This window comes from Lontra canadensis, unplaced genomic scaffold (assembly GCF_010015895.1).
Source record: "Lontra canadensis isolate GAN:19392208 unplaced genomic scaffold, GSC_riverotter_1.0 scaffold55, whole genome shotgun sequence".
Classification (NCBI taxonomy): domain Eukaryota; kingdom Metazoa; phylum Chordata; class Mammalia; order Carnivora; family Mustelidae; genus Lontra; species Lontra canadensis.
The window spans coordinates 12,310,061-12,323,183 of record NW_022631049.1 but is presented as its reverse complement, the minus strand read 5'-3'; the positions used below and the strand labels follow the sequence as shown (position 1 = coordinate 12,323,183).

General features: G+C 48.8%; 1 protein-coding gene across 6 annotated transcripts in view; it reads left to right on the top strand.

Moving 5' to 3' along the window:
- SAMD4A (sterile alpha motif domain containing 4A) overlaps positions 1-13,123 on the top strand; it is a 203,687-nt gene that overhangs the window by 175,396 nt on the left and 15,168 nt on the right. For all 6 annotated transcript variants that reach the window (XM_032875344.1, XM_032875342.1, XM_032875343.1 and 3 more), the window contains 3 exons: positions 2,324-2,409; positions 7,567-7,685; positions 11,914-12,115. In XM_032875344.1, the coding sequence (XP_032731235.1) occupies positions 2,324-2,409; positions 7,567-7,685; positions 11,914-12,115 (407 nt within the window). The remainder of the gene's footprint in view (positions 1-2,323; positions 2,410-7,566; positions 7,686-11,913; positions 12,116-13,123) is intronic.

The window sequence follows — 13,123 nt, the reverse complement described above, 5'->3', positions numbered from 1 at the left end:
AACACCACTAACCAGAGCCCTGGGTTCCTGAGAAGCTTTCCCAGAGTGCTGGATAAACCTGTCGGGGTAGAGGCCATTAGCCCATTTACTGACAAGGAGAGTGAGGTTCAGAGGTGGTCATTTGGATCTGAACTCTGATCCCTCTAATCCCCAAAGGCCTTTCCTTACCCCAGTCCCCTTGCTCTCCCACTCCCTCAGATCAGGGCTTGCTGGGCCCACCTGGTAGGGTGAGTGCTCGTGGGGCCTTTGGGCCTGCGGGCTGAAGTCAGCCCTTGGGCGGAAGTCAGCCCTTATGGGAGACTGTGCCTGGCTGGCACCATGGCCACCATGCCTCATGCCTATTTGAGGGCGGGATAGAATTCTCATGTGGTCCTCTGGGTGAGAGCACCCTTTTCACCTGGACTGCCCTGGGCCTCCCCCGTGAATGGCACTATGATTACGTGATTATCCTTGAAAAGTCCCAACGCTAGAAGAATTTGTGCTCGAATGCGGTGTTGCACGAGAAAATGTGATTATGTTAAAAATGCAGTGAATGCCCATACTTTTCCTTTGGAAGGAGAAACAATTTTTTCTTGATTGTCCAGTCATTTTCAAGAACCAAGCTTTTACCAAAAGAAATGGACACCTGAGTCTTACAGGTGCAGTGAGAAACTCCCGGTGTATACACATCCTAAAAAAGATGTCCAGCCATAGAAATCTGGTTCAGAGATGACCTGTGACATCCTTTTGAGGGGAGATGCCAATAGCTTGATGGCCAGGGTGGGTCCTTGGTCTCCCGCCCCACTCGCCTCAGAGTCCTGACCTCCCACCCCTGAGTGGGCTCTTCGCTGTGGGGGATTAGAATGGATGACCCCAAGGGTGAAGATACGTGTGGGGGTGGATGCCTGAGTCCACCATGGTGGTCCATGGTGGGCTCTGTCCTCAAGAGACCCAAACTCCTCTGGCATGGCTTCTTTTTAAACTTTGGCTACTTTCAAATAAATTATAAAATCAATTCATGCTCAACATAAAAACTCAAAATGAAACAATATGATGGAAAGTGAAAAATAACCTCTCTCCCCAAGTGCCACCCTCTTCCCCTGCAGAGGTGACCACTCTAAACAGGTTTGTACTGCCCCTCCAGAAACTTACTAATAGTCTTAGATGAGCACACGAGTATCCTTTTTACCCACAAGCAGGTGTTGTTTACATGTTTTTCTGCAGCTTGTATTTCTACATTGTATACTTTCAATATTTCTGTCACTACCATAGCACCACCCAATCTCTTTTTCCGAGGTTGCATGCCGTGTTCCACTGTACCCATAAGGCATAATTTGACAGGGCCCCGGAGAACGGACATGGAGACGGTTTCCAAATTTTTGTCAGTACAAACAATGCTGTACTGGGAGTCTCTGTGCAAAGATAGGGTATAAATGGGATTTGCAGAATTCTGCGACAGAGTGGGTATGCAGAATTAGGGGGAGAAAGGAATCGTGATGCCCAGGTTTCAAGCATGGTCTACCTGAGTGCAAGGCATTTTCCCTTCTAACGGACATCTTCTGTCCAACCACATGTGCCATGGCCTTCAAAACACCCCCATGGAGATCAGAGCTTCCAGGACGAGATTCGAACGGGCCATACTAGCGTGGCTGTGGGAAGCTCACAGGGCGGGGCGGGGGGAGGGGGTGGGCAGCGGCAGTGTGCTCTACCTGCAGACCTGCCCTTCTCTGTCTTTATTACTTCAGTTACTTGCGTGTGTGGGCGGACCAACGTGTGTGTAAGTGTGTTATCGCTTTGAGAAAATAACCCTCCAGTAACCGAGTAGCAGATGTCCTGCTCGTGTGCGTGCCCACAAACCTCGTGTGCTAGAAGATGTGCCAGAGCTTCACGCCTCTAAATGAGGCACGCAGTTCATTCATCAAATTACGGCGACAGCGCTCTGATAATGTCCACGATCTTTGATGCCTTTGAACTCCTTTCTCAAAAGGAGCCTCTTTCTGAGAGAGGGCTCAGGACATGGCCGCATTCTTCTTCTCCCAGAGTGTCTGTCTCAGGCTGGATTGCAGAAGGCTTAATATAGAATGGTATGCCTGGAATTAACTGAAGGGGCTTCTCAAGGCGAGGGCTCCCATGGTGACCAAGCCTTTGACTTCAGTGGAATGAGGAGCCTCCTGGCCTTTTTTGTGAACCTTATGTAAAACCACAGGCACACATACCTGTCAAGATATTGGTCCTGAAAGGAAATCAGGGGCAGATCTTGGAGGTTAGAATAGTTATACATGTTTCTAATTCATCTTTTCTTAATTTCTTTCTTTCTTTCTTTCTTTCTTTTTTAAACTCACAGTGTGCACACAGCTCTTGGTCTCCAGACCTGATGAGGAAAATATAAGTTCCTATTTACAGCTCATAGACAAGTGTCTAATTCATGAGGTGAGTAGTAATAGGTTTCACAAAACTGTTTTTCTCATTGCTTAGGAATGGTTCTCAGAGGTTCTGTGATGTGATCCTTTGGGTCTCCAACAACTTGTTTTTGAAGATTAGACAAGCATAAATAATAGCTGGGCAGAACTCAGCTATGATGGTTTCAAACCTAAGCACAGCTTGTAACACGGTGGTGTCTAGAAATTCATCTAGATAGAGTTCTGATGTGGGGGTGAATGCCTGAGAGAAACTTTGGCTCTAGAAGAATCCCTGAGTGACCAAGCCTGAGGTGGGAACGTCCAGCCCTGCCACCTCGCCTTGGCGTTTTCAAGTCTTTTTAAAATTTTCTGTTGAAACTTTTTGCCTTTCAACTCAGGGAAACTTGGGGGAGGGTTGGGGAGTGTACAAAAGAAATAATGTGTTTGTGTTTATGTTCCATGTGGTTCGATTTGTGATTTTTATGGGAATCGTGTTGAGCCACATGTCCTCTGGCAGGAGGACCGAGGAAGGCTGGAGCTGTGCCCTGTTAGTCTCAGTGTGAGCGCCGTCTCCCTGACGGAGCAGGGCAGGTCCTGGGGGCTGCTGCTGGGACAGCCACCTGCCTGGCCGGCTGCCCCGAGGTGCATGTGCAGACAGGGGGTGTGCCCCAGACCCGAGACTCTAGTGGTTTTTTGGGAGCACCCCCTCCAAAGAGTCACAGAGACAAGAATCACAGTGTAGGCTTTAGAGAAGTTTAAGAGCACTGAGGTCTTTTTGTTGGATTTTAATGTTAGAATAAGATGGTAAAGGCCCCCCCCCCAAGTCTGCTCACTGTTGCTGGGTTGGCATCCAGAGCTCCAGAAGTGCGGTGGGCCCCAGTGAAAGGAGACACACAGGGCAGAGGTCTAGCCCCTTCACCCACCGCCCCACTCACATTGTCCCCACCCTCCAGCTGCCACACAGGGGCATCTGTCCAAGGCCAGTTCGTTGGGCCCTCCACCATTCCACAGTCTGATTACCCACCACTCACGAGCATGGTCTCCTTCTTGGTTTCCTTCCCAGCCACTGCCCCACAATCCCCTAAACTCTCCTTTATGCTATTTCCTCTCTCAGCAATGCAAATTCTTATGTGTCCCTCCCCTCAACCCCCAACTCACCCTTTGGTGTTTGCAGTCCTGACACCACATATTTCAGCCAGCAAAAAGCACCAGGAAGACGAGAAGGCAAGAGCACTTAAAGAATTGTAGAACTCATTCATTCCATAGATCTTTATTAAACGCCTAGGCCCTGTCCCTGGCTAGGTAGCTTATGGTGTGAGGGTAGTGGGGAAGACTAAAGGAGACCGGGTGATCACACACGGGAGGCTGGGGCTCTGCTGGCATCCCACAGAACCTAGATAAGGAGCCAGGCCACCAAACCAGGAGCCGGAAATGGCTTTGCCTTAGAGGAACTGCCTCCAAGCTAGGCACGAAAGGGAAGCCGAGTCTTGGTGTGGTACAGACTCACTGCATAAGCAGGAGGGAGTGCTCCCCTGTGTCTTACTGGGGAGGAGAACATTTGGAGTGGGTTTTGGGGGGGACCGATTAGGGGAGGATCTAAACTTTCGTAAAGCAAACTAGAACCTTGCATGTTCTTCCACGCCCATGCTCACATGGAGCCTTCCAGACACCAGAGAACAAGTTGTAAGTTACTTTCTGTCTTGCCTCAAGTCTGCTGAGCCCGTAAGACAAAGTAATGAGCCCTCCAGTGGCCTCCACTGGACAGTGCTCATGCTTCCTAATTGGATCCCGCCAGCCCAAAACTGTGGCCTGATCCTTCTCACCTTCCAGCCATCATGCATGCCCTCCTTGGGCAACCTGGCTCTCCTTTCCATTTCCTTAGAATATTTAGAGAAATTCCTGGTTTTTTCCTTGCTGCCTGCCCAAGTGATTAAATGCAAAGATGGCACCATGTAGACTCATCTGCTGGCAAGAGACCCTGACGGCAGTAGAGGGACCTCTGGCTGATGGGAGTCCTGGGCCAAGTAGAGCTCATGCCACGTCTGCTTGCCTGCATTCATGTCAGGATGGAGGGGCCTGCACTCTGTCTTGGAAGGGAAAATGTTGTGCAAGACTTTTATTATTTTAGTTCAAGAAAGAGGAAACATGTCTGAATAATTTTCCACAGGCTTGGGATATTCTGTGTGGGGAGCACACTCCCTCCCTGTGAGGCTCCATGGAGACATGACAGTCTCCATCCTGGCTGAATTTCACCTGGGCCCCATGAAACAGGACTCCCTTTCACAGCCCAAATAAGCCATTCCTTAGCTGACTGGATGGGAGAGGACTGACCAAACCTAGACACCTTCCTTCCTCCCCAGGGACAAAGGGACCAACTCCGTAGAGTAACAGAAGAGAGGACAGAACATTTCTGAATTTCATCTCCTGGATTATAATCCCCAGCTTCTTGCCTCCTCGCCATCCCAAGGAGGTTCTGTGGAGATGAGCTCTTGCCCGTTTATGAGCCCTTTAATCCTACACGAAAGTTGTAGGGTACATCGTAGCCATCTTCGTCCAGACAGACTCATTGGTTTGGCCCTGACAGGGACGGAGGACTTGGAAGAGGCCGACTGGCTGTGTCAGTGTGTTGTATGGATGCTTCTTCCCCTCCACTCCCTGAGGAAGCGATCAGCTCAACCCAGAGCTGCCAGTGGAATGGCTGAAGTGAGATGTGAGCCATCCCAGCCGGCAGAAGAGCTCCCACAATGGAGGGCTACTCTCAGGCAAATGCAGGCAAACCAGCTTTTAGAAATCCCTTATTGCCAGCCATGACCTCTAGCTCCTCTCCAGGCCTCCCAGCTACAGCCTCCAAGACTGAGAAGTGGCCGCCACACTCACTCAACATGGCCAAGGGCCTGAGTCCTCTCTGCAGCCTGGAATGAAGTGAGCGTGCTGCCCTGTGTTGAGTGAATGAGCTCACTTCTCCGGGTGGTGCTGGGGTATAAACATTTCCATCTTCTTGGACGGTCTTTGCCACCACGGGAGATGTCCTGTATGAACTGGTGTCCTTGGAAGCACTTTCAAGGCCTGTCTATAAAGTGAGCCATTTCCTCTCTTGTCCCTTGGAAACGCAGGCCAGCTGTCCTTCAAGCTGGCTCCAGACCAGCTTGGTATTGTAGTTTTGAGAACTTGAAGTCATTTATTGGGGCCAAGTGTGATTGCTGAATGCCAAATGGGACAAACACTCATATACCACCACCAAAGGTCTGGTCTGTGTGACCACAAAAACCTGAGTAGAGGATCTGTGAGCCGCAGTTCTAAGTGGCTCATTACTAAGCCCAGGCATGTCCTAAGTATTCTAAGTGTACCTCATGTGTTATCTCATTTAACCCTTACGACATCTCTTGGAGGGAGATAGTATCCTGGGTTTTTAAAAGGAACTGAGTGTCAGGTAAAGGAACTTGCATAAGAATGTGTAGGCATTCAAGCCCTGCCCATATCCATCCAGAGCCTTATTCTGACCAGCTGGGCTGGACTCTCCTCCCCAAGTCATCTAGATCAGCACCTCTGCATCCTGTGTTTTCACTCCATCTTTGGCAGAGGAAGCCAGTCAAAAGCAGAATCTATCTACCTCTTTCTTTATTCGGCCAGTAGACATGCTTGCCTTTCGGGCTTTCAGAGGTACTCATGTATAGCTGGACCCTCACCAAGTGTTGCCAACAAATGAGAACACACAAATGAGACCACAAAGTAGAACCATGGCCTCACCTTGTAACCATGAGACCAACCCACCATGTACTTTGTGCAGTGTCTGCGCCTCTTGAAGGAAGCACGGAGTCCCTTGGTTGGGTAGCCCTCCTTGATGAAGATCCTTAAAGGCATCTGGCTGAGGTCATCCAGGGGGAAGGGGTTTTTGCAAGTCAGTAATTTTTTCACAACATAACATCTTTTTGCTTTTGTTCTCATAGCTCTCCTGTGTTTAGGTCCTTAAAGATTAAATGTCAGCTGGAAAAAAATTAAGCTGTCATGTTTTCTCTGTTTAAGGAATCTGTTTCCTTTATGGGAAAGACCCATATAGTCTATTACTCTAAGTTATAGTTTATTGCTACTTAAAGGATTTCATGTCTTATTGACAAAACTATACGGGTATGTTCTATCACAGTTACTGCTAATCAGAGCTGCAGGCTCTCCCACAGCTTGTGGACCATGGTTCTAGGCACCTGACAGGACATTCCTATATTGGATGTAGGGCCCTCAAACCATCTAGAATGCCACATGCCCATGTTCCATTGGCAATGAAATTACCAAGGCACTTGCTGCGAACATCCTCTAGACTCTTGTCCAGATGTATTAAATCAGGGAAGGGACCTAGGAATCTGCATTTAATAGTTTTCTTAAGGGATTCTGTATCCCAGATTTGAGCCTCTCTACCTTGGGGACTCACAACTCCCGTAAAGTCACTGCCTGGGGTTCAGTGTATACAAAAGTACATGCAATACAGATGACAGTGTGTTATAAAGCAGGCAAAATACCCTTCAGTGCCACTTTTACTAAAAAGCATGTGAAAAGGCATCAGATCTACCTGTTTCCCTAAACTTTAGGAAAAGTTTTGGTCAGGATTGGTGCACTGGGGTTTTTTGTAAGGCATGGGGCCCCTTAACTGGAGATTTCTCAGCAAAGCCCCATGCCCTACAAAAATCCCAGTGCACCAATCCTGGCCTATGGTATAGTATAGTGTAGTGTAGTGTATAGCGGAGACTGTGTGCCATTTTTTGAAAGCCTGAAGACCACGCATGATCAAGCTGATTGATTTTTTCAGTGGTTTAGCATTTCCATTGATTATGAAAATGAAGGGGGCCCTGCAAAAGCCAGATTATTCAACAGTCCATTTTTACTGTTCATTCTTGGTTAATCTATAGAGTCCAGAGTAAAGTCAGGAAGAAGGCAAAGATGAGTACAGATCTGCCAGAAATGCAGCCAAAAATAAGCGTTGTCGAAAGCTTAATGCACATACTTTACCAGGCACCTCCAATGTCAAATTGTCGGTACAGGTGGCTCCCGAGTGAAACTGACTGCTGTTTGGACCAGGTGGGAAGCAGGTGAAGCAAGGGCAGCTGCAGAGACTCTGATGTCCCCCCTATTAATTGCGTTTTCCTCCCTGTAATGCCAGGCTGCACCACCCATTAAAAAGTCCTGTTTGTTTTTGCAGGCATTTACAGAGACTCAGAAAAAAAGATTGTTGTCATGGAAACAGCAGGTGCAGAAGCTCTTTCGGTCTTTCCCTCGGAAAACCCTTCTAGACATATCAGGATATCGACAGCAAAGAAAGTATGTTGGGATTTCATTCTTCTTAATGCACGGTGGTGGTTCCTTAGCCGGCTGCTGCCTCCCTGGGTTCCTGTGCAGGACCATGGCAGGGCACCATTCCTGGTCCACAGGATGCCCTGTGGGGAGTTCCAGATCCCACTCCTTCAACAGATGGAGTTGGGAAAAGGCTATAGAGAGAGAGCGTTCCCAGAAAAAGAACCGCATATGATCTTTCGTAACGCATTTTACATGATGAAAATGACAGCATTGGGCCAGATGGGCATCGAGGGGGAGATGGATAGAGTTGAAGGAATTGCCTGCAAAGCACTTTGGGGGTTGTCTGCAAAAGGGGGCCCTGAAAGGGACAAAAATGGGTTGTTCCAGCAGCACTTTCTGAGGTAGTGTCATTTCTTTCTCCCTTCTCGCTGCAGACTAGCTAATTATAGTTGGTGGCAGGGTGAAGAGCCCAGTGCTGGTCTATTTTGGTCTGAGCTGCAGTCCCAGAATGAAGCAGCACCATTCTTGAGTTTTCATAGTACTTCCGCTTCTTGGATGCGGTTAAAAATAAGCCTCGTTGTACTTTAGAACCCATTACCTTAATCTGGTTTTAAATGGAGGAATCCGATTGCATATTAGAGGTGAATTATAGCGACAGTCTGGGGGAGGAATTTAGGGAGGTGTGGGGTGAAGCCTTCAGCAGTGACAGGCAGTTGGGGGGAGACAAAGGATGACAGTACAAACATCGTGAAAAATCAACTCTCTGTTTTACATTTTTAAACATGAGTGGATAAATAATTTTTCACCTGCACCTGAAAAGTTCTGAATTCATTTCTCAATGTGCACAGAGAAGCTCTGTGTCATTAACAATTTTGGCATTTATTTGCAGAAGTGTGTCTTAAATCACCACTGTTTTACATCATCTGGGGGAGATAAGGATAGCTGGGATTTATGGAAAGTTTTCATTAAAGATTAATGGAAAAGTTGAAGTGTTATCACCTGCCAGCATACATTACACTGTTATTTATTAAACAAACATTTAGCACTTCCTGTATGCCAAGTGGTATCCAAGCATTTTAGGAATATTAATACATTTAATCCTTGCAACAACCATATGAGGTAGAGTTGCTATTATTAACTCCCATTTACAGAGGACTCAGTAGGCAGTGGGTGTCCAGGATTTGGACCAGGCAGGCCAGCACCAGCTGCAGAGTCCGTGCTTTTAACCCACTACACATGCCAGGCAGCCCTCATGCTCTCCAGCCAATGTGCAGAAAAAACCATCAGGCAGAGCGGCCCTCTCATGGCAGCTCCCTGGATCCAAGCTCTCTGGGGTTGCCTTCCCTGGGGAGATGGGCTGGGACCACCTGTGCACTCTGAGGATTCCCAGGGGCCCAGGTGAAAAGCAAGACACGCTAGTAGGCCTCTTGTCCTGGGGACTGCCCCCTTCCCAGGTTCACTCTGCCTTCTTGTAAGGGCAGTCATACATCTCTGAAGCAAGAGGACGAGGTTCCAGACCCCTCTTGCACCACCAGGCCCTCAGGAAACATGTTGAAAGAGGAAGAAGGAATTTAGAGGATAAAGAGGAAGACAGAGCTTTTGAGCTCTTTGCTTCTCTCAAAAGTGTCATCGACTGCCTCTGCCAGCTCTGCTCTGTCCGGGGTGCATATCGGAGTTCCCCTGAACCCTGAGCTCTCTAGAGTGTTACTAACGTGTGTATTGGGCTACCCAAACTTTGCCATATTGGAGTCTTGATGGACCTGTTTTTATTGATGAGATAAGAATGAATTCAATCATCAGTTGTGGAAGTGGCTAAAGCTCTAGAAAAATCATTTGTTCTCAGAAGTATTACTTCTGGGGTCTTTTTATGCTATTAATTTGCTTTGAAGAACCGTTTCTCCCATAATACAAAGGTAACTGCCACCCAGCCCCTGCCTGAATGATCAGAAATACCAACTTAATTGGTTCTTATTAATCAGCCTCTCCGCGCATTTCAAGGTAATGAAGTCATTTGGCTAGATTTAGGGAAGCAGAGAAAGACACAGATGGGCAGAGCAAAAGAATGAGAAATGAAAACTTAACTAGTCACTTTGTTCCCCTCCCCCACCCCCGGAAAGAATGATTATGTCATTAAGTCTAGTGGTCTTAAGTAACCCTCAAAACTTTGGCTTTGTAATAACCAACTAAGGGTGTCACAGTGGGTCCCACTGCCATTAGAAAGATGACCTAGCCAAATTCTACCCCCGATCTAGTCTGAACCCAAAATGTTCTGGCCTCTACCTGCCACATACAGCCCAGCTCATGGCTCCTAGCTGTAGGAGTCCCTGGAGCCCTGGTTTCAGTGACTAAGTGTCCCATCACAGAATCTTCTACCCACATGATATTGCTCGAGGATATCATCTTGCTTTCCTGGAAGCACAAATCATTTTAACGTCACCCATTGACTACTGTATTTTGCATATGAAATAACTTTTTAAAAATCCGACCAAAAAAGAAAATGAGCAAAAAAGCTATCTGCACTAAATAAGGAAAAGTCTTAGAATACTGAATCATCTGCCAGGTGGCCAAAGGACAAGTTTTCGTCGCTTAAAAAGCAAACAACCACTTGATTCTTGTTTCCACCTGTCATGGATCTCAGACTGTCCGTCCTCCAAAAGAGGTCTCCTAGATCGTATGATCTAGGAGCTCTTACCCTCTCCAGGCCCAGATTTCTTCCAAACCAAAAAATTTTAATGTTCATAAAAAAACAAAAAGAAGTGGGGGAGACCTAGAACCCATTAGTACCCTCCTCACTACGTGTAGATAAGTCCCTGACAGGAATCAGGAACCCGTTCCTTTGCCCAAAAACCTAGAAGTGGAAAGACACAGGTCCAGAAATCAGTTGCAGCCAGCTCACCTGTGGAATTCTCTTCCCCACCCCTTTTCCCCCTAGGAAATGTAGGCATTCTGGGGAGAAGAGAAATATTTTCTGAGATCACCTGTCTAATGGCTTAGATGCCCCCCCCACACACACAATTCTCTTTCACAGGATATTACTATTTTGCAACACCCCCCCAATCCCCATTAAATACTTCAGCTGGTTAAACTACGTCATCCCGGTCTGCTGGAGTCCCCTCATAGGCTTGGTACGAACCTCCCCTGTGTGGCTGGGAAAGCAAGTCTATTCCATCTTGTGGCCATTGGAGGTAAAGCATTTCGAGTTAAACATCAGTGAATGACTAAAGCTGACTCTTCTTGGAAAGAATGTGCTGGTTCTGAAACCCTACTGGCTGCTGCGTACCGTCCCGGAACCTGAAGCATGTTGGAGAAGGAGGAGTTCTTGAGCGCTGAGGTCACTGGAGAAGTGGGAGCACGGTGTCCCAATGCCATGCCACGGGTCCATGGTGGCCTCCCTGGGTCCATGTGGGGAAGCATGGGACCTCTCCATCTTTCTGCAGCAGGGAGGGCCTGTGGAGTTGGGGAGCCGTCAGTGTCCTAGGTCCAGAATACTTGCAAACATCATCATCTCTGTTCCCCTTCCCAACTCTCAAGCTGGGAATCAGAGCCCCAGACATGGGGTCAGCGCTTCCACAGGGAGAAGCATCCTGATGGCAGAGATGGATGTCCGTTCATTCACTCAGCCTGCATTCACTGTGCCGGGAGCCAGCGGCCTGGGCCATGCAGGACTACTGAGAATGGATGCCGTCTTTTCTGTCTCAGAGCTGCCATCCTAGTGGGGCTCACAGGCTACCCTTTCCAAGTGTGCTACACAGACATCAGAAACAGGCTGTGGTGTGGCAGAAGATGCATGGATCCTGGCTCTGCGCTCTTGCTCTATGTGGCTTTGGGATGGGCACGTGAGTGCTCAGGGTCCTAGGACCCAGCAGGCAAGACCGCTGAAGAGCACCCCGGCCAACCTCCTAGGCTCATATTTCAGCACTGTCCCCTGCTGCCCCCGGAAATCACAAAGCACTCAGTGTTCATTCTCCAGCTGAAAAAGGGGATAGGGCACCTACTTCCTAGGGTTTTCATGAAGACTGGAGAATCAGGGTCAAAGTCCCAGGATGATGCACGTGATAGTCCCTCTCGGATGTCTCTTAGCTGTCATCTTAATCCTAGCCTTTTCCTGCACGCAGCTACCCTGTGCCCCTAGAGAGACCTCATAACTGTCAAAATGCAAGCAGACTCCGGGAAGGCAGCCCGCTGGCAGCCTGGGGTTTAGGAACTGCGCTGGGTGCCTAACAGCCTCTCACTGCTCTCTCCCGTCTCGCAGCCGCGGCTTTGGGCAGTCCAACTCCCTCCCAACAGCCGGGTCTGTGGGCGGTGGTATGGGTCGGCGGAACCCTCGCCAGTACCAGATCCCCTCCCGGAACGTCCCATCTGCCCGCCTCGGCCTCTTGGGCACCAGTGGATTCGTCAGCTCCACCCAGCGCAGCACTGCGGCCAACCCCACCATCATGAAGCAAGGAAGACAGGTTGGTTCTGTGTCTGTGGAGGGGGGTAGGCCGCCAAGCTCAGGGCCCCAGGCTTCAGGACCTATCCCTACATGACCCCACGGTGAGCACAGAGGCCAAGGAGGGCTGCGCTGAGATATAGGGGTCCCTGTGTTCGAAAGTAGCCAGTGGTTTGTGCTGTTTCTCTGGGAGACCGAGCAATCCCATGAAGGCACCTGGCTTCATGGGATTTACTTAGGATACCCTCTGGCCACTTTAACCTTGGCGGCCCTGCACATAGCACCCTGTAGGAGGAAATGCAAGACCTTTTATGTGCCCCTGCTCCTTGACCTGCCCCAGCAGAACACACCACCTCCAGATCTGGGTTCCAGGGTTCTAAGGAGCTTTCTTAGCCTTATTCACCGCAAAAAGCTCCTTTGTCACCGTCCCAGCTGTGGTGGAGAATCCAAAGAGGAGCCTGAGAGAGACTGTCAGAGAAAGAGCTGGACATTCTCCGCCTGTTCAAGGCCAGGCTGTGTGATTTAGATTTGACTTCTGTCCCATGGCTCCCCACCCACCAGTCCTGTTTCGCACCCTGCCCAACACCTTCCATCTGTGTGCCCGGCTTTGTGGGGCTCCGCAGGTTGGGGCTGGGATTGGAGGGGCACGAGTGGGTCTGCGTTGTCACGAGAAACTAAGGGATGATTGGTTTTAAAACAGGAGAACAGCTCCAGGGAAAATGGGCAGGATTTCCTCTCCAGAGCATACACCACAGGGTCTGAGAAAGCCCCACTTGCTGACCGTTGTGGGAAGCCCCACATCAGTTCAAGAGGAAGTCACCACCAGGACACCCGCATAATAATAAACGCGAGCTCAGTGTGCCAGCTCAGTGCCAGCTGAAAGATTCTTTTTTCTCCCCCTCGCTTTGTAGTAAGTTGTAAGAATCTCAAAAAGAAAATCAAATGAGAGCCCCAAAATAGTTTGTGCTCTTCGTTGCAAACATTTATAGAACTCTTCCCATCTCCGAAAAAAAGTGATAGGAAAAGCAAA